The sequence below is a fragment of the Vipera berus genome (assembly GCF_964194415.1).
Source record: "Vipera berus genome assembly, chromosome: 2".
NCBI classification, from domain to species: Eukaryota; Metazoa; Chordata; class Lepidosauria; order Squamata; family Viperidae; genus Vipera; species Vipera berus.
In genome coordinates this window covers 143247471-143269422 of record NC_138203.1, presented here as the reverse complement: position 1 = coordinate 143269422, position 21952 = coordinate 143247471, and the positions used below count along the sequence as shown (strand labels likewise).

At 42.6% G+C, this 21952-nt stretch overlaps 1 protein-coding gene across 1 annotated transcript; it reads left to right on the top strand.

The window, feature by feature from the left end:
• The first annotated feature begins 884 nt into the window (after positions 1–884).
• MMP19 (matrix metallopeptidase 19) lies at positions 885–17640 on the top strand. The gene is made up of 9 exons (XM_081315749.1): positions 885–1083; positions 3264–3352; positions 3613–3743; positions 9807–10022; positions 11903–12148; positions 13614–13739; positions 14237–14401; positions 14854–14981; positions 16667–17640. The coding sequence occupies exons 1-9, from the start codon at positions 988–990 to the stop codon at positions 16892–16894; spliced, it is 1425 nt and encodes a 474-aa protein (XP_081171875.1). The 5' UTR covers positions 885–987; the 3' UTR covers positions 16895–17640.
• The last annotated feature ends 4312 nt before the right edge of the window (positions 17641–21952 follow it).

Here is a 21952-nt window from a genome sequence, read left to right as displayed (position 1 = left end):
TTTGAGTTGGGAAACACATAGGAATTGTAGGCTAAACCTTAAGATTTGCTCATCACTTTTACAAAAATATACCAAACAATTCCCCCAGAATGTCAAATCATTAATACATCAATTTATGTATTGAATGGCCATATTCAGCCCTCGGCGTTCCTCTTCCAAAGGGTCACGTGCCACCTTGACTGCCAAAAGATTGCCTATCCCTGCATTACATGCTACTTAAGACTTGGGCAACTCTTGATATTTGAGGCACGCTAATATTTCTTAGCACTATGAGAACATGCACATTTTCCAGGTCAGAATAGAGCTGAAGGTTGATTAGCTTTGCTCTTGGTTTAGGGGGAATTCATAACAGGAGAAAGGAAGCAGGAATCAAGGCAAGACTTGATTTGGCCTGCTATATTTAGGCAAGGTTTTATGTGGGCTTCATTCCTAGTATTGCCTCATTTCTCCAACTGAACAGAATCTCTGGTTCTGATTAAAACAAGCTGGGTAATTAAAGCATTTTTTCCCAGATATTCACTTTTATTTAGGGTTGTCAATGAAAACAACCTGGGCGTCATCCAGGCCTCTGAACCACTTGCTGTTGTACAGACAACAGGGTCATCACACTAACCTTATTTGAAGAAGGCCCCCCACACTAGGAGCTATCACTTTAAGACAAAGTTTATTCTGCAAAGAGTTAATATTCTGCAAAAAAGTGGGGGGGTTATTGTGGTTGCAACATGTTTCTGTTGGGAATGACTCACTCCACTGTTTGGCCGATTTATAAACTTTGCAAAGGGGAGGGAAGATATGATGGATTGAGGGATCAAGGAGGGCAGAGCAAAACTTGGGCTGTAGAGGAAGAGAGACAGACGGTAGAGAATGAGGTTCTGATTTGCTTGACCTGAAATCCAGAGTGGGGAGCAATTACTGAAGTGCTCTGTGGACCTTCTTAGGAGCAGTGCTAAGGAGCTACCTCTGGCTTGGCGTGTAAGGAAACTAGACATGAAGCTCATGTGGCTGACTTTGCTCTTCCAGCTCTTCGCCTGGGTCCTCTTGGCCAAGGGGGCTGCTCTCAACAGCATGGAAGAAGAAGCCCTGGTAGGTTGGGCCCAGAGCGCCCCCCCCCCTTTATTTATTTATTTATTTATTTATTTATTTATTTATTTATTTATTTATTTATTTATTTATTTTATTGGATTTGTATACCGCCCTATTCCCGTAGGACTCAGGTCGGTTTACAGAGCAGTTAAAACCATGAATACAAAAAATTAAAAACAATTAAAACAATTAAATTAAATGGAAGAGCAGAAGCCTCTGTAGTGGTGGACATTCAGGAGGAGACAAGAAGGGTGGGAACAGCTCACTCTCTGGCCTGACTTGGCCTGACCTGTATCTCCAATCCCTAGAATTTTCTTCCTTCTGCTCAGACTTCAATCCCCAATTCATCCTTTTTCCAAATTGAGATGCTTTTATTCCAGAGCTTTTTAAAACTATAACATTTACAAAATATGGGGATTGGAACTTCTTTCTGGCAAAACAACCAAGTCTAGTGGGGGTGTGTGTGCAAAGTCTGCTTGTATTGTTAGGAGATGTTCTGCCAACATGGCTAGTCTCTCTCTCTCTCTCTCTCTCTCCCTCCCCCCCTCCCTCTCATCATTGCCTAGACCTTTTTTATTAATAAGCCATTATCTGGTTCATTTGTTTTGGCTTAGAATAATGGGTGAATTCAGCCAGTCAATGTTTTTATCTTACTTGCATCTATCTTTACTTCTTTCTCAGACTTGCATCTATCTTCATGGCTTTTAATGAATCTCGGATTTCATATGCCCAGTTTAATCCATGTTGACTCAATTTGTCATGGACTCTGTTCTTGTGGCAAAATGAATGGCTGACTCAGTTGTGATGACCTGAAATGGTAGATTGAGGAGTTTTGCGGTACTGCATAACCAAGGCTGCAATTTTGGCTCACGGCAAAAGAATCTGGTCTGATCAGGGAGGGATCAGAGGAAACAGCAGCATGCTATTTATAATAATGTGTGCATGCCACAAAACGTAGCAATGGTTACATGAGTGTGAATGTTTCTCTGAAAGAGACATAATGCTTTGGAAGAACAAAGTGGCTATTGTGGCTTATCCTCTAAAATATGCATCTGTGGGAGAACTTCTAGCATTTGTGCTCTTTTGCTATCTCCATTCACTTAAAGAAAGCAGGGAGATCCAAATAGGTCCAGAAAAAAGAAGAACTGTGGCCTGCCTATCTAGCACTGATTAGCACTGAGAGTAATTATCACAGGACTTCATGGAGGTTACTCAATGTCATCCCTTTTAAGTCGACGGGATCTGAAAATCACTCCAAAAGAAGTTGAGATTGGTAATAATAACACAATCTTGCAAGTCTGATTGTGTCCAGCCTCCTCTTCCTCCTCTTTATAGTTTATTCTCTTTATAAAGGATTAGGGAGGTTTCTGCCTGAGCTGTTTCAGAATGATATCTTGTTGTTCTGGCCTTTGAAAATGCTTTAGCCCCTTTTGCCTAGGATTCAGGGGTAGGCAACCTTGCCTCTTTTATGACTCGTGGACTTCAACTCCCAGAATTCCTGAGCCAACCATGCTGGCTCAGGAATTCTGGGAGTTGAAGTCCACAAGTCATAAAAGAGCCAAGGTTACCTACCCCTGGCCTAGGTAATGGCTCCTGCCTATCTTCATCAAGCTCATCTTTATTTATTAGATTTTTATCCCACCTTTATTACTTTATCAGTAACTCAAGGCAAAGAACATACATATTACTTTTTCCTCCTCCTTTTTCTCCACAAGAGCCACCCTGTGAGGTAGGTTGGGCTGAGAGAGAGTGAATGGCCCAAGGTTAGCTGTCATTCATGCCTAAGGTGGGACTAGAACTAGCAGTCTCCTAGTTTCTAGGTCTGCACCTTTTCCACTTCACCAAACTGGCTCTGTATTTGTCTATGGAGATTCTCAGTCATCCAGGTCATGGTTGTCCCAAAGGTGCTTTTTCAAAATGCAACTAGACTTTCTTTTGTTTTTCCTTGAAGATATTTAACTTCTCGTCCAAGAAGCTTCTTCAGTTCTGACTAACTGAAGAACTGAAGAAGCTTCTTGGATGAGAAATGAAGCAATTTCAGGGAAAAACAAAGAAAGTCCAGTTGCCTTTGGAAAAAGCACCTCTGGCTCTGTATTTCTACACCCAGTTTGCTAGAACATTACTATATCCCAGTAATGTTGGGGATGAGCTTACCTTTAAAATTTATTTCCCTGTTTCAGGATTTTCTGCTGCAGTTTGGATACTTACAGCAGCCGCTAGAACGGTTCTCACATAAATTCACAGAAGAGGAGATTGAGGTTGCTTTGAGGTAAAATAAAAACCCCCTAGAAACATATTCTAGGAAAATACACTGAAGACTTTGGGTTGTCCTGTCAGCAGTCCCATTTGGGGGCCACAAGGGAACCACAGACAAGCCCAGCCCATCTTAGTCTATTGGGGGGGGGTTGCATGTGGTGAGTGTCCTGCAACCTGGGGGAAACTTGGTTATTTAAGTAAACCAGTGTCCACATGTTGGACAATGACAATCGCTGTGTGTATTCTTTTCTCCCTCCTGCTTCGGTTCAACAGAGCTTTTCAGCTTGCTTCAGGACTGCCAACCACTGGGCAGGTGGACATGGCAACCCTCTCCCAGATGAGGCAGCCTCGCTGTGGTGTGGATGACCCCTTCAATGAGAGGACCCTCAAATATCGCCTCTTGGGTGAGCATCCCTCAGCTTGCTTCCTGGAGGCCAAGGGGCCTGCATCTGGGCAGATCTGGTTCCCACAGAAGGCCTGGGTCTAGGGGAAGGTTGAATGATTATTAAAGGTTGCAAAAAAGGGACTTCAGTTGCCCTGAGATGCAGGCCTCATCCTTGGGAATTCTGCTACTTGGAATTCTGTGTTCAAATTTAAAGCCGCTCTGATATTGGGATTTGCATAATAGACAACAAATCACCTTTTTTTTCAGATGCTCTTATGTAGCCCAAATGGCACATTCACACACAAAAGGGAACTGTCACACTGATGGGAGTCAGACACCCTCAAGGGAGGGAACATCTTCCTTTGTTTCTGACCCTCTTTTTTTGAAGGACATTCCTCCCCAGATTAGACTGGCTCCCATCCCGCTGGTTTTTCAGAAAGTCATTAAAATGTAGTCCTGTCAACGAATCTCGGAGCAGATTGGTGACAAGTGGCCCTTCTGCCGTGGATTGTTTGGTGTGTGTGTGTGTGTGTGTGTGTGTATTCCTCAGGGCATTATTGCTTTGCTTCTCTTTGGTTTATGATCATTATTCAAGGGTATTGGTGTTTTCTTTTGTCAGCTGCTTTGAGCCTCATTGGACTGAGCAGCATATAAATTGTAATACAGGGACATATCTTCAAAGTGTAGCAGTGTAGACTGAGCATGCTCAGTGGACATAGAATACTGGGTGATTATTGGGAGTTTGTCAAAACTCTGTAAAGGAAGAATAGAAAAGAGTGTTGGAATCAGCATTCTGTTCTACACTGCAAGTTTTTTATTGGGGCTTTTAATGGAGCATGACTTTGTATACTGTATACAATCTTCCTCACAAAAGACCTATGAAGGAGATGTCCTCAACTCAAACCATTTGTTTAGTGACCGTTTGAAGTTAAAATGGTAATGAAAAAAGTGACTTACAATAGCTCCTCACGCTTACAACCATTGTAGCATCCATACAGTCACCTAATCAAAGTTTGGGGGCTTGGCAACTGGCAAATATTTACAAACGTTGCAGAATCTTGGGTTCACATAATCCTCGTTTGTGACCTTCTCAGCTTCGGGCAAGCAAAGTCAGTAGGGGGAAGCCAGATTCACTTAATGAACACCTGATTTATTTCATAACTGTAGTGATTCACTTAACAACCATGGCGGGTGGGGAAAGGTGGTAAAATGTGCACATTTAACAACTGTCTTGCTCAGAAACAAAAAAATTCTGGTCCTAACTGTGGTTGCAAGTTGAGGATCACCGGCATAGCCATGCTTTGCAGGGACAAACCAGTATTATATGAGTAAGGCAGGAGTCTATGTGGTTTGCAAGGAAATGTAATCAATGGCCCTTTTTTTTCCCTTGACAAGACATGATTCAATTTTTCAATTCAGTTCAAAAAAGGATTTATCTCATTTGTAAACCTTCCTGGTGCTGATAAAGTAAGATATGTGGGAGACTACTACTATTTCTTATCTTACTTAAGGCAAGTGAGATAAGACTTAGCCTGTTTCCCAATCACTTGCCAAAGGATTCTGGTAGATGCAGAAGTTCCTTTCAGTTTGGAGAAAAAAAATTACCGTAAGAGGCTTGCGGTGCTTCTGTCGGTTCTCTAAACATAATAATCATCATCAAAGAGATGGAAAATCTCTAAGAGCAGGTGGCTATTATCAAAGGCACTCAAGTAAGCTAGTAAAATCTGTAATTGCTGGATTACGGCATTTTTCATGATGATGCCTTCCCTTCTGGGTTACGATGACAGGTACATCTTCTCATCTTTCCTACTATCGTCTCCTGTTGGTATCTTACGATTTATCACTTGTTTGCATCTTATGATTTATTACTGTACCTTATGATTTATGACCTATTACTTACCACTTTGTTGTTTGTATGTACACTGAGAGCTTATTCACTGGAGACCAATTCCCTGTGTGTCCAACCACACTTGGCCAATAAAGAATATTCCTAGTCCTACAAGTATATTTTCCCCCCACTTGTCTGAAAAATATTAGAGCCGAGTTAGAAAATATCAGAGCTAAGTTAGGAAAGACATTTTTGCAGTTTTTTTAAAAGATTATTTTCATTTTAGAGATTGGATATTGAGACCAAAGTAAAAGAAATCCACAGTCTGATATGAGACTGCTACCGTAGGCTAACCCGGCTCTTTTTCCATGATGAGGTAAAATACAAACTGAAAGTCAGCATTCTGTAGCCTATCCCAAAACTTGTGCCTCTCACCCAAATTTAGATTTTCTATCTTAAGGTCAAACAAGTTTTGACATGAACCAATTATTACTAAGGCATTCATCAGTGCTAGAGTCAAGGACATGTTGCCAATCAAAAACTGATAATGTAAGCCATGTGCTATTTATTTATTTACATCACTTTAATCTGGCTTTTCAGTGTTAAAAAAAACAATCCCAAAGTAGTTTACTATCAGATGTTAACTTCCTGCACGTAGGAAGCTGACTATAGAATTTATGCTGTTGTAGAAAAAGCATAAGGGACGCGGTGGCTCAGTGGGTTAGGACACTGAGCTTGTCGATCAGAAGGTTGGCAGTTTGGCGGGTCAAATCCCGAGTGTCGCGTAACAGAGTGAGCACCTGTTACTCGTCCCAGCTTCTGCCAACCTAGCAGTTTGAAAGCACGTAAAAATGCAAGTAGAAAAATAGGGACCACTACGGTGGGAAGGTAATAGCGTTCCGTGTGCCTTTTGCGTCTAGTCATGCTGGCCACATGACCACGGAGACGTCCTCGGACAAGTGCTGGCTCTTCGGCTTTGAAACGGAGATGAGCATCGGCCCCTAGAGTCGGAAATGACTAGCATGCATGTGCGGGGGAACCTTTACCTTTACCTTTTATAAAAAGCATCCACAACTAATCTTAAAAATCTTTTAAAAGGGAGTACATCCAACAGCATGCAAATGTGGATAGCATATATTTTTTATATATTTTGGGATGCTCTTGCTGCATCAGCTTGTCCAATTAAGCATATTCAATACACATAGTCCTTGACTTACAACCATTTGTTTAGCGATGGTTCTAAATTACAGTGGCACTGAAAAGTGACTTCTGAGCATTTTTCAACACCATTGCAGCATTCCCAGGGTCACATGATCAAAATTTGGATGCTTGGCAACTGGCTCATACTTATGACCCTTGCCGTGACCCAAGGTCATGTGATCTCCTTTTACAACCTTCTGACAAGCAAAGTCAGTGAGGAAGCCAGATTCACTTAACAACTGTGTTACTAACTTAACATCTCCACTGACTTACTTAACAACAGTGGCAAGAAAGTTAGTAAAATGGGGCAAAACTCCCTTAGCAACAGAAATTTTGAGCTCAATTATAGTTGTAAATCGAGGACTTCCTTTAGGTGTTTTAAGGCAGGCGATCATTTCAACTGTAAGGCTTCCACTTGCTGTGAATTTCCTCCATGTAAAACTGATATAAAAAACAATGAAGGAGAATATTTGTACCAAAGGTGGGGGTTTTTTTCAATAAAGGAGAATATTTGTAGCTCAGGGTTGAAATGAGGGGTCCTTGGTGCTCTCTGAGCTTAGTTGTTTTCTTGCATTAATTAACCAGAATAGATAACATCATCAATGCTAGTGATCAAAAGTGTATCATGCTGAGTTTGCAGAGGCTTCACAGACAACTCTAGGTAATTTTCTGGCTATAACATGGAGACAATTTTTCCCTGTCTTCTTCCATGAAGTCTTTCAATTTCCCCAGTTAGGTTATAGCCCAGGAATTTTTTTATAGTCTCCATGCTAAACAGGTCCAATATTAACTCACCAAGCAAATATAAAGCAGTTACACATTTCAGTGAAAGATAATTGCCTGTGGAGAAACTCTCCAGAATTTGGATGTCTTCCCTTGATTTGCTTCTAAAGATCCCCAGATGTAGAAAAATTAACTCTAAGAAGGGAAAGTAGAAAAGTGAGAAAGAGATTAAAAAAAGGTCTACCTTGGCCTTCTTTTGTCCTTAAAAAGGAACAGTGGAGGGTTTTGGCAGGCTTTCAAGGTTTTGTTACTAAAGCAAAGTGAAGTTGCTTTTCTGGCATTCCTGTGGTGGCTGGTCTTTAACCAGGCCTGTCTCAAAAGGCTGGTTTTGGATTTGCCTAGATCAGGAATTCCTATGCTGGCTCAGGAATTCTGGGAGTTGAAGTCCATGAGTCATAAAAGAGCCAAGGTTGCCTACCCCTGGCCTAGATTGAAGGATCTTTGAAGCCAGTTTGATCTGATATGTTTGCCACAAGCAAAGATGTGCAAAAAGCCAGGATTAATTAATCAATTCTTCACTCTAGTCTAGCCATGCTCAGTATGAAAGGAATACGACCGACAATCTTTGCTGGCATGGCGAGTTTCTAGTTGTTTTGGAACTGTTGGTGAGACCGTTAAAAGTCGTTGGTGCTGTTTGAATTTGTTCTACCAGCAGCAAGATCTGACTGCTGGCCCAGTGATGGATTCTACTGCAAATCAGGGCTGTTTCCAGAGGAGGCAGAGGAGGAGAGGACCTGGAGCTTATGGAGCGAAGGAACTGGATGAGGCTGTCAGCAGGCCCAGAGGAAGAGAGAGAGGCTTTTGGAGGAGTTGGTGGCGGCGGCAGCAGCGTGCGCCAGAGGCGAAAAGAAGCAAGGCCTCTTTAAGGAAAATGGAAGAGACAGGATCATAAAAAGGAAAGGAGGCGAGGTTGTCTTGCAGGAATACAAGCTAATTTGAGGGCTAATCCACATGGAGCCCCATTTCCATCTGTCCTGTTTGACATAGTTCGCTCCCTAGAGAGTAAAATGGACAATGTGAAACTTGAGCTGGCCATGAACAAGGCGTGTATATTGGAGGTGGTGACCCTTTGAGAGCTGTATGCAACGAAATTTCATTTTGATGTATGCCGATTGGTGTACATTCAAAGTGACAATAAAGTTATCATCATCAATAGACATGCGGCTTTGACCTGAAGTAGGAATTAGGGCCAGCTTGTAGTCGTGATTGTAATGGTCTGGAAAGCCAGTTTTACTTATGTTGATTGAAAAAGTAAGTTCAATAAATTTCTTTGGGGTGTATTTCCAAATATGCTCCTATGGGGTTCCAAGTTGGTCTTTTGCAGCCAGAATAACAAAGTAAAGGGTTGTCTAACCTTGGAAACTTTAAGACCTGTGGACTTCAATTCCCAGAATTCCCCAGCCAGCATGAGTTGAAGTTGCCTTGAAGTTGCTACGGTTACGTACCCCTGCTCTAAAGACTCACACCTTTATAATCAGATTAGCTTTTGAGTATCTCAGATGCATGGTATACAGTTCTAAAAAAATACACTGGAGTGCCTCAAGATACTTGCTTATTTCTATAAAAAGTCAATTCCTCCAAAAGGAAGACTCCTTACCGATCTTACCGACATTTCATTTATCATTTCTGTCCGAAGAAACTTTGTATGTCAGCCATGTACATTTTACAAACTTCTTTTCGGAATTATATTTCAGCTATCTGAAATCCATTTCAGCTATCTGAAATCCATAAAAGCTTATGCGATAATAAATTTGCTGGTCTTTGACAGCAAGGTTCAGTAAAATTCGTTCTTGTATTGGTAATCCTCAACTTGCAATCATTCATTTAGCAACTGTTCTAAGTTACAACAGCACAGAAAAAAATGACCTACAACCAGCCCTCGCTTTTACAAACTGTAGCATCCCCACAATTACATGATCAAAATTCAGGTGCTTGGCAACCACATATATATTTATGACGGTTGCAGTGTCCCCGATGACTTCAGGCAAATCTTTCCCGATGACTTCAGGCAAATCGAGTTAATGGGGGAAGCTGGATTCACTTAATAACCATGTGATTCACTTAAGAGCTGCAGGATTTGCTTAACAACAGTGGCAGAAAAAGTCATCAGGCCCAAGTCACTTAATCGCCTTCCTTAACCTTGGAAATTCTGGTTCCAATTTGAAGATTCACTCAAAGGCTGTGATTCTCCCAACCCTCATCCTGCCCTACCTCTGCAGGGGAGCCAGTGCTCAGTTATTGATTCCTCTGGTTCTGTGCCTCCTTCTACAGGTCGCTGGCACAAAAAGCACCTAACTTACAGGATCTACAGTTACAGCAACGACTTGGGGATCCCTGCCACACGCACTGCAATCCAGACAGCATTCAAGTACTGGAGTGATGTGACCCAACTCACTTTCCAGGAGGTGCGGACTGGCCGTGCTGACATCCGCCTGTCCTTCCATGGTTCTTCTTCTTGGACCTGCTCACGGCCCTTCGATGGGCCCGGTATGGACCCAAGCAGGGCTGGGGAAGGGGAAGCGGGAGCTGGATGGAGTTTGGATGAGAACAATGTTAGCAGAGATGGGGCCAAGCAGCTGGCAAGGATATGATAGACCACAAGCGTGGTTTTGCTTTATTGATAGAAATCAGGTGTTGTAAGAAAAGTACGATTGGAAACTGGACTAGGATTGGGGACGCCTGGGCTTGAATCTCCACTCAGCTATGGAGCTCACTGGGTGTCTTTGCAAACGTTTACCTCACAGAACCAAGGGGGAAATACGGTAGGGTGAAGAGAAACTGTTCATACCATCTTGCGTTCCAAGATGGGTTGTAAATGGAATGTACAATTAGAAGCTCAGTACCAGCCTTAGTGCTCGTGAAGATTAGTGCAGGTTCACATCCCACCAGGCTCAAGGTTGACTCAGCCTTCCATCCTTCCGAGGTAGGTAAAATGAGGACCCAGATTGTTGGGGGCAATAAGCTGACTTTGTAATAATGCCGCTTGGGGGGGCGTGAAAGCCCTAATAAGCAGGCATATACATAGAATGAAGGCTATTGCTAAGCACATTGATTTGTGCTTTAGATTGTAAGCCGCCCTGAGTCTTCGGAGAAGGGCGGGATATAAATGGGATTAAAAAAAAAAGATGGATTGATTTTAAAATCAAGATAGCTTAAATTGAGATTTTAAAGTGCCCTTCTGCAAATAAATGTAGCAATAATGATGAAGGAACAGAAGAACCTTAAGGAGGAGAACACCAATTCAGCCCTGGAAAATTGGGAAGTGTGAGAAAGAAATTCTAAATAACCCTGTCTTGATTCTCTTGGTATATATACAGAGAAATCTTAGCAGACTTTCAGTTTTCTGTAATTATATCCACCAATAGAAAAGTGGTGTTATGCCCATCTTTGTATGGTCTGTTTCTTGACATGACCTATCTAAAGGGCTGAAACCTTCAGAAAGATTTGGCCAAAATCTCTAAATTTCATCAACTGGTCATCTCACAATATGGTAGATTTGAGAAGGATGTATTTTTTGCATCTTGCTCAATCTGATAAATTGCCCAGGAGGAACTCTGACAGAACATTCGACACTGGAGTTGGTAGACCTTCATTTAAATTTCTCCAGATCACAAAAAGCCTCTCTTGGCCAAAAGCTTATCTCTTTAATAACATTTGCTCCAAAGAACCTCAGAAGTTTACATCCTTTACCTCCATTTTGTTCTTGACAACTTTGTGAGGCAGAAGAGACAACAGTGACAGTGAAGGCCTCAAGGTGGCCCTAATAACATTCATGGTTGTACATGAAAGTTGAGCTACACTTAGTCTAGTTGTTACACCCCAAGGAGCCTCTTCAATATTGTAGAATGAGAACTACTCATAATCATTTTTTTTACCCTATAAGCAAAGACGTTGGAGCAGTTATAGACTGTTCTTAAAAATACTACTCCATTTGTTTGTGTAGTTTTTAACCTAATTCTTTAAAATGCTGTATTTTTATGAAAAAGAATAGATACTTGCCCCTTCCCTTTGTCTATAAAATTTTGAACAACTATAATGTGGTTATTTTCACTTTAAATCTGTATCATAAGCCTTACATTAATCTCAGTTTGAAACCATTTAGAAGGCAATGCATCAGATGATGGTTGAGAAATTATATGAGTATATCCCTCCTGCTACATTTGGTGGCATCCATGCTTTAAGCAGCAGGGCGTCATAGGAAGACGTGCTGGAGGAGGAGGAGGAGGAGGAGGAGGAGGAGGAGGAGGAGGAAGAGGAGGAGGAGCTCTGCATTGTGTAGAATAAGCCAGATTCATCTTTAGAACAAGATTTCACAAGGGTAAGCCTAAATTGCAAATTAGTAACACTCAGTCTTTTTCCCCCCACAGGTTACGTATTGGCCCATGCAGACATCCCAGAATTAGGAACAGTCCACTTTGATTCTGATGAGTACTGGACAGAAGGGACTTTCCGTGGGGTTAACCTCCGCATTATAGCAGCCCACGAGATTGGCCACGCGCTGGGCCTGGGTCATTCTCGATATCCAACCGCGCTCATGGCTCCTTCTTACAGTGGCTATCGGTCGCCCTTTCGCCTGCATCGGGATGACATTGAAGGCATCCAGGCCCTGTACGGTATGGAACTCAGCAGTCCAGCACACCCCCAGGTCCCTTGGGAATCTCTCCACCCTGGTTTACATGCAGTTGGAAAGGACTGCCATCCTGGCCTTTGGCTTGGCCCTCAAAGGTCATTCTTAACATGCTCAGCTGCTCCGTCCTGTTTCCTTCCCTGTGATTGTGTGGCCACGGCAGCTGGAATTCCTATGTAAGGAAGGTGGTGAACATTTCTGGGAACAGACAATTTGGGCTGGTTCGTGACTCTGGGTCGGCTTATGATAGGCTTGCTGGAGTTGAAACAAAACCAGGGTAACTAAGTCATGGATATGGACATAGTGTGTATATGTACAGTATATGTATATGTATAGGTATGTGTGTGTATGTGTATATGAAAGCACGCGTGCGCACGCGCACACACACACACACACACACACACATTCTTTGACAGTGCATGATTTCATTAGGTTTTAACCACTATGAATTTTTAAAGAACAACATGTAGAAATAGTTGAAATAACTGCATCGAATCCCATGTTAATTAAATCTGGTAAGCCTATGAGCTGTAGATTTATTATTTCCTTGTTACACTTAATATGTTCAAGTCAGTTTTATGTAAAACAAAGAATGCTGACTATATAGGGAAGATGGGGAACTCCCTTGACAAATAATGTGCTTTCACTATGTCTTCCAAAAGGAGGGTTCCTTCTGGAGGGTAAACTCCCTGTTTCTTTTCCATTATGCTTGAATTCTGCTGTTCTCTTCTTTTCTTTTCTTTTCCTCTCATCCTACCTGACCTCTTGGCCTGTCTTCTCTAGTTCATGGAAACCCTAGCTACAAGGAGATATATTTCCTACAATGACAGTCATGAAGGGATCTGGTCCAGTGGTTTTGAAATCATGTGCAGAGGAAGCCAAGGGGCCATTGACAAAAGCAGCCTGGACTTATTCCTGATGCATTTCTGAATAAGCTTTTGTCTTTAAGAAAGCAAGTCTAGAATCAATATAATATAGGCAGTCCTCAACTTGTGATAATTGGGTTCTGTCTCTAAGCAAGGAGGTTGTTAAGTGAGTCACACCTGATTTTTTTGCTGCAGTTGTTAAGTGAATCACATGGTTGTTAAGCAAATCTGGCTTCCCCCCATTGACTTTGCTTGTTAAGAGCAGGTTGGGAAGGTCACAGATAGCAATCAAGTGACCATGGGATGCTATGGTCATCATAAATGTGTGATAATTGCCAAGTGTCTGAATTCTGACTGCAGGGACACTGTGATGGTGATAAGTGTGAAGACTGAAAAGACTAAATCACTTTTTCCAGTGCCGCCATCACTTTGGTCGTTAAATGAATGTTCGTAAGTGGAGACTATTTGTAGCAAGAGATCAGTAGTCAGCCATTGACAAATATCCCCCCCCTTTTTCCCCCATCCCAATTATTTTCCCTGTTCTTTTAGGCTTGACTCATCAATTCAAATTAATTTTTTATACAGGTAAGAAGACCCTGTCAACAACTGCACCTGAGACCTCCCCTACCCTCTCTGTTCCACCTTCAGGTGCCCTGAAACCTAGCAAAGTCCCTGATCCCTGCAAAGATGATCTGGATGCTATCATGTTGGGTAAGCCAACTCTCTCATCCTGGTTTCTAGAGCCTGAGCTTATTCTTCCACCTTGCCCCCTGAAGCTTTTCATGAATGAAGGCTTTCCTCTCCAGCCACAGGAGTGCACTATCTAGTCCCTGGTTTGAGGAACATGTAAAGAGGCACATGGATCTCAAGGAGGAGGGGGAGAGGGAGGGGGAGGGGGAGGAGGAGGAGGAAGAAGAAGAAGAAGAAGAAGAAGAAGAAGAAGAAGAAGAAGAAGAGAGGAGGAGGAGGAGGAGGAGGAGGAGGAGGAGGAGGAGGAGGAGGAGGAGGAGGAGAAGAAGAAGAAGAAGGAGGAGGAGGAGGAGGAGGAGGAGGAGGAGGAGGAGGAGGAGGAGAAGGAGGAGGAGGAGGAGGAGGAGGAGGAGGAGGAGGAAAAGAAGAAGAAGCAAGATAATGCTCTATGTACTTTCAGAAATAAGAAAAAACAAAGTCCGATTATTGATTTTTAATTCTTCTCTCCCACTGTTTAGGACCATATGATAAGACGTATGCTTTCCATGGTGATTACGTGTGGATGGTGACCGATTTCGGTACCAACCCCCCATTAAAGATCTCAGCATTGTGGAAGGGCCTGCCTGGGTGGCTGGATGCCGCTGTGCACTCTCCCCGTACCGGACGCACTTACTTCTTCAAAGGTCTGTGCATTGAGATGATGCCTTCCCCTCTTCCTCAATTGCTCTAACCTGATCCCTTTTTTTATAAAGAAAGTGATATATCTTTGTTGTAGGCTGCCCAAAGTCACCTCTTGGCAAGATGGGCAGCACATTCATTTTATAATAAATAAAAATATATTCTTCCAAAGGCATGTTCTACCTCCATTCTGTTGATGATGCCTTTTTTTCTCCTCACAAGGCTTCCAATGTGATTATCAGATAATGTAATTGCCTCCAAGATAGGGCATTTTCACATGTTGAAATGAGATAAAGCTGTCCCTGCTGTTACGTTGGCACAACAATGGGTGGCTAATTTTAGAAGAAAAAGTTGCTAGCATGGGTTTGACCATAGATTCTGTGGCTGCTATTAATGATCATAAACTATATTTTTACTGTCTGTTTTTAATCTATATTCATTCCATCTTTGTTACCAGGTTCTAAACTGTGGCGTTACCGGGGATTCAAGCTGGATTATGGTTACCCTAAACCCCTCACTCGTATCCCCGCCAAGATAGATGCTGCTCTCTATTGGCCAATAAATAAGAAGATATTCATATTTAAGGTAAAAACACAAACTTTAAAGGTTTAAACCTCTAGGAATCATTAAGCTAGAAGTCATTTTCAACCAAAACAGAAAATAGGAGTTTGGAGATACATGAGAGAGATAAGCCTGAATTATTAGGATATGAATTGTGCCAGGATGTGACATTGTTTTGGTCAAAAATAATCTGCTTTCTTCATTGCGGTTCAGATAGTTTTCGTAGTCCATCCTTGCAACCTATGCTCCCTATTCTCTGGTATTTATTGGAGGAAAACAGAGGTTCTGTGAGTCCAGGGGATACACAGGTAGTCCTTGATATACAACCAGTCACTTAGTGACCTGGATTTGAAGTCCCAACAATTCTGCACCCCCTCGTAGTCATGTGACTGAAGTTCAGGAACTCGGCAACGTGGTTGCATTTACAGTTGTTTGCAGTGGCCGGTGGTCAGGTGACTGTGTTTGCAATGGTTCTTGCCAAACAATGGCACTAACTTCCAGGTTTTCTGCAAAACTGCATCCATGGCTTGCTTAACGACCACTGCATTTGCCTAACAACCACAGTGTTTGCCTAACGACCCTCGCAAAGAAAATTGGACAGGCTCCATTACAGTTGAATGTCAAGAACTACCGCTACCTGTCCTAAGCACAATGTCATCATTCCGACTAATGAAACACTTCAAAGAACTTTCAGGCATTGTTTTTGCTTTGAAACACAACACATATTTTTCTTAAAATGGGGCTTGAGAGACTGAGGATAGGATGAATATGTCACTAATAAGAGGCGTGGAAGAAGGCACCACCGATCTAAATCCTGCAGGAAGGACTGGAGAGGAGGCCATACAGAGAAGGGAAACCACTTGGTTTATTAAGAGATTTAGATTTAGTAGGTAGAGCAGTGGGGTGGTGCAATGAGCCAGAATATGCAGTTGTGGTTGATTGGTTGGAGTGCTAGCTCCTGCACGAGGCAATCTACACTGTGATTGGTTGCTGTGAGTGTGTAGGGGGAGTTTTCCTTCCCCCCCACACTTTTTCTTCTGTGTGCCCTGTATGCTCTGTAATTCACCTCATAATGCTCCTGTTGGCCTGACTGTCTTGTTTGGACGCTGAGCTTGTCAATCAGATGGTCGGCAGTTTGGCGGGTCGAATCCCAAGTGCCACGTAACAGAGTGAGCACCTGTTACTCGTCCCAGCTTCTGCCAACCTAGCAGTTCAAAAGCACGTAAAAATGCAAGTAGAAAAATAGGGACCACTACGGTGGGAAGGTAACAGCGTTCCGTGCGCCTTTGGCGTCCAGTCATGCCGGCCACATGACCACGGAGACGTCCTCGGACAAGCGCTGGCTCTTCAGCTTTGAAATGGAGATGAGCACCGGCCCCTAGGGTCGGAAACGACTAGCACGCATGTGTGGGGGAACCTTTACCTTTTTATAGATGTAGAATATATTTATATAAAACTACGAGTTCATGCCAGTGTCTCTGCCTTCATTTGGACACCTGCTGCGCAATTCCTTGAACAGACTTTGCTTAGGGACAGGAAGGAAAGACTGTGCTCTTACGTATAATGGCAGAGCCATTGATTATGATAGAAAGTTGGCTTGTTCAGGATGCCGTGGTCTTTTCTCAAATATTTGAGGAACTCCAGACAAATGGATTAAGGAGCTGCAAATGCTAGGAAGGGTGTTAATTCCTTCTTAATCTGTTTCACAGGATACAGAGTACTGGCAATGGGATGAACTGGGGAGCTATTTCACTAATACCCCTAGAAAGATCTCCACCCTCTTCACCGGGGCTCCATCGCACCTGGAGGCTGCACTAACCTGGGAGAATGGCAAGGTCTACTTTTTCAAGGGACAGAGCTACTGGAGACTCAATGACCAGCTTCGGGTAGAGAGAGGTTACCCCCTAAGCACAGCTGAGCGCTGGATGAACTGCTAATGTTTAGGGTGTTGCTCTGGCTTACCATTTTCAGAGATGGCCCTTCTCTAAACAATGAGATGTGCTGTTGTTGTTTTTTTAAGAGACCTCGCAGCGACACCTACAGGTGATGCACAAGAGCAAGTCTTCTGAATGGGACCAACTTGGGCAGAGGAGCAAAGGAAACACTGACTTTGTGGAAACTCTGTTTCTGCTGACCTTCTTCATTGCAGACCAATCTACCTTTAAAAAAATAATAATGCTGGATTTGAAAACATATCTGGATGATCTTGGAGGCAACATAGCTGCAGAAGGAACCAGCCCAGCTTCAGAATTCAGAAGACCTTGGAGACTATACCTAAGAGGTCAGACTGTAGAATAATAATTCAACATCAGAGTTCTTTTTTTTAAAGGGAACTTTAAGGATAGTTTAGAAGTATCATCCCTTGTTCTATGGCTGTGTCAGGTCAAATAGAGCTGCAGAGTTTTAGAATATTGGTGGTTCACCGTTACTTGTATCTCTATCAGAAGAACAGCTAAGCTTTTTTTTAAAAAAAAATTAAAACTGAAATCACAAAGAAAGTGGTATAGAATATCCTGGGGTAGAGGAGTATATCTCTTGCAATGCATGCACACATAGACATACACATACACACACCAACACACAAACGTCATTGTTATGGCAAACTTCGAATTCCATGGTAATAATTTAATCTCATATATCCAAGCAGGGTGACTGAGGGCTAGAATGTTGCTTCCAGTTATGCAAAGCGTACCCAGTTCCCAATAAAAAAAAGATTTTTATTATATATGTGTTTATGCTTTTTTTCTGACGAGGAAATCATTTTTCTTTCCGGTTTTGTTTAGCTGAGTACAAACAGGCCAAACGTTTCGCTGCCTAAGGCAGCACAAGCTGTCTCTTCTTCTCCTTTGCACTGGTGTGGTTCAAAATTGTTATTTTAGTATCGGAAGCAGAAGATCCCAGGAACATTTCAAAACGGCAAAAATTACAGCAATTTAACAACGAACAATCCTTTCCTCTTCCTTTTACTTTGCACATGAAGAGGAAGGACACATAGTCAGTTTATTTCAAAGAGGCTTGGCTACAAACAGGCCTGAACACAGTTGCGGCCCATTATTCTACTTTCATGATCCGCTGCGAATGAAATTCTCCATTGAAAATAATTGGCTGGGCAAGCATGAGCAACAGTCAATACCAATCTGCCTTAAAACACTCACAATACTCTTCTGTTACCCATTCAGAGGAAAATGCTAATCCTGCCAGGAAGTAGGTGGGATTCATTATCAATTTTCTCAGAAGGAAATGAAGGTCAGCTTGCAATTTCTGTAATACAGTTCTGATCTCATTTTGCAAGAATCAGAGTACAGAATTCCCCTTTAGTGCCATGTTCATCACAATGCCCCTGTTTCTACTCTCTGCTCCCAGCTTTGCATCACTGAGAACAATGAACAACAGTCAGAAGGTTGTAGATTCTACAGCCACAAACCTCAATCCCGCCCACTCCCTTCTACCAAGGCATCCTATGTAAAGGGAAATAAAAGACATGAAGCCAGATAGTCTGATACTTTGACACCTTCATTTCCTGCCAAAGGGGAAAACTGACAGAATCTCCTCAGGTTTATCTCTGTAATCTTGATTTAACTATTGAGGGACGATGAGAAGCTGCCAACCTAGCATTCCACTTGGAGGACCTGCTAGACCAGTAAAAAAACGGGGGTTTGGGAGGAATCCTGAGGCAAGACAACCCGGTGGATCAATTCACATTTTGAAACGAAAAGAGTAGTTATGCTTACATTATAGCAGGGGTCTTCAAACTTGGCCCTTTTATGACTTGTGGATTTCACTCCCAGAATTCCTCAGCCAGCGTGCCTGGCTGAGGAATTCAAGTCCACAAGTCATAAAAGGGCCAAGGTTGAAGACCCCCTGCATTACAGCAAGAAATAATTTGGCCCAGCTTCTGAAGAACAATGAGCATGGAATCACAAGCTTCAGAGCCAATCTGGGAAGGGTACAAACACTGTGTGGAAGGGCCCTAGTCCAGAAATGTCTGTCTCATTTACTGCTTCATTTCTCCTGTCATCTCCGCCAGCTGGCTAGAGTTGAAAGAAACCCAGTAGGCACTCCAGTCAAGGTGTTGTGGTGAATGAATGCATCAGTTCTCTTCCTACTTTTTAGGAATTTGAGAAGGCACCCCATATTGAGAAAGGAAGATACCAGCACATGAATAGGTCATCTCCAATCTAGTGCCTTTTCCCAGGGCTGAGAAGGCCTTGCTCATTGGAAAGGCATGCTGTTCCCACCATTCCAAAATAACTTCTGTTTGTCATTAATTAAAGTTAAAGCAGTTGGAAGGAAAATGTCCCGTTTGGTTCTCCTAATGTGGCTGAAAGCCATAGTGGCTGATTTTTTTGAGAGAAGCTCATGTGCTTCTGCCTGTCTGAATCTTCACTTTACATATTATTCCAAAACTGAAATAAGAAGGTTGGTAGTATGGCAGGCGAAATAAATCTAACTCAAGATTCCTGCATTTCCACAAAGGAAGCAGCCTACTATTTCAATAATTCACTGCCCTGATAGATGATTAACTTTTCCTGGCAGACAAGACACAGTTGCTTGGGGGGGGGCAGGTTTTAAACCTTTTTATCTGACCTTTATTATGTTCTCTCAAGATGGAGAACATAGCTAATATTTCTTCTTCCTCCTATTCTCCCCACAACCACCACCCTGGGAGCTATATTGGGCTGAGAGAGAGTGTGACTGGTCTAAAGCAGGGCTTTTCAACCTTTTCACCCATTGTACCACTTTTAGGATATGGCAACATCCGAGTACCACCAGTCACCTAGCAAGGTGTCAAAAACTTGAACAAAAAAAGGAAAAAAAGTGATGAAGTACGGATAGTCCTTGACTTAAAACAGTTCGCTTAGTGACTGTTAATGGCACTGAAAAAAGTGCCCCCCAAGCCACAGCCGAGCAAGACATCTGCCTGCCCGCCCGGCGGCGCTCTTCCTCCTGGCCAAGGTTTTCATTCTTGTGAGCATTTCTGTTGAGGATTGGCAGTGGGGGTGGGGTGGGGGGATGTTTGGTTTGTATTTCCTCCCCCCCCCCAACTGGGTGGTTGCAGCAGGTTTTGGTCACTTCACATGACCCTGGGACACTGTGACCGTCATAAATATGAATCAGTTGCCAAGCATCTGAATGTAAATCACAAGACCCTGGAGATGCTGCAACATTCCAGCTGATCGGCGCTTCTTCTTGGCTCAGAAGCATCAGGATCAGTGCCGAGCTCCAGCTGGAGCCTGGCGCTGATCCTGGCGCTTCCGCTGAGCCCTGACAGCCCTGCAGCTCCAACCGTCTCCCGCTCAGGCTTGTGCGGTGCTGCCACCGGTTCAGCTCATTCCCCTCCCCCGCTACCATTTTTCTAGGATGGTCGCATACCACCTGCCAGGTGCCAATGTACCACAGGTGGTACCCATACCACTGGTTGAAAAGCCCTGGTCTAAAGTCAGCCAGTCGGCTTTTGTGCCTAAAGTGAGACAAGAACTCACAGTCTCCAGGTTTCTAAGCCAGCACCTTAACCACCGTACCAAACTGGTTATGTGATCATTGCGATTCCTTCCAACTCCATAATTTAATGATTCTTCATAAGTCTTTCAACAACTACAATTGGCTCAATCACACGTCCATCACATAAACAGTGGTTGCCCTAATCTGGAAGAAAGTCTAGTTTTATTAATAACAGTATTAAGCAGAGTAGTGTTTTTTCTTTTTTGCACTTATGTTAGAGCATTCCAAAAGTTTCTGAAACATCAAGCTTAGGGACGTGCATGTAAAAACGTTACAGATGTGTTATCTGCTCCACATTGCAAACAGACACGAGGACTACAGTAAGGAATCCTGAAGCCTGCTTCAAATTTAATACACACAATCAAACACTTTCGCAAGGGTAAAGAACTGGCTGTTGACCAGATCCTGCAACATTATAAGCAGAACGCTTGACAAGTGGGAGAGAATGTCTAATCAACTTAAGTTTTGGGCTGGCGGCTACTAGTTTGTGCTTAGTTTTTATAATCTAGTTTTATAATTAAGAGGTAACCAGAATCGATTTTGCTGCAGTTTCATAATAGGGATTCTTGGCTCCTGCCCACATTCTGGATTTTCTGCACACACATGTACAGATAGTCCTCAACTTATGATCACAATTGAGCCTAAAATTTCTGTTGTTAAGTGAGACATTTGTTAAGTGAGTTTTGCCCCATTTTATGACCTTTCTTGCCATAGTTGTTAGATGAATCACTGCCATTGAAGAGTAACCCAGTTGTTAAGAGAATCTGGCTTCCCCATTGACTTTACTTGTCAGAAGGTCACAAAAGGCGATCAAACGGTCATAAATATGAACCTGTTGCCAAGTATCTGAATTTTGATCACACGATCATGGGGATGCTGCAAAGGTCGTAACTGTGAAAAACAGTCATAAGTCACATTTTTCAGACCCATTGTAACTTTGGTCACTAAATGAACTGTTGTAAGTTGAGGACTGCCAGTATACGTGCACACATACATACGCACATACTTAGCAGTAATTCCCCAAAACAAGGAGGCAAGAAAACTCAGGGTGATTGGGAAGTTAGGACCAGCAATATAAAATTGAGCATGGTTCCATATCACAATTCAGATTGGAGACATGACTGGAGTAGTTTTAGAGTAAATAAATCAACATATGAGAAAATATTGTTTATCCTGAGGTTTATCCTGTTCTTATGAAAGCAGAAAGTAGCCATTTAAATATCCCACAATGCTTCAATTAAACTAGCCCCTCTGTCTTATAAGGGGAATCCAAGGCCTAGCGTCTTGTGGGTCCTGATGGCATTTCATTAAGAATCCCTCCTTATGATGACATCTTTCAAGTTCCCTTGATTTCCTATTCTGCTTCCTCCTCTCAATTGGGTTACGACAATCCAATTATTTACCTTCCTATGGAGTAGCATTTGTGCATGACAGAGATAAAGCTGCGTGGAAATGGGGAACTACTAGGAAAAAAAATAATGTTTGTTAATATA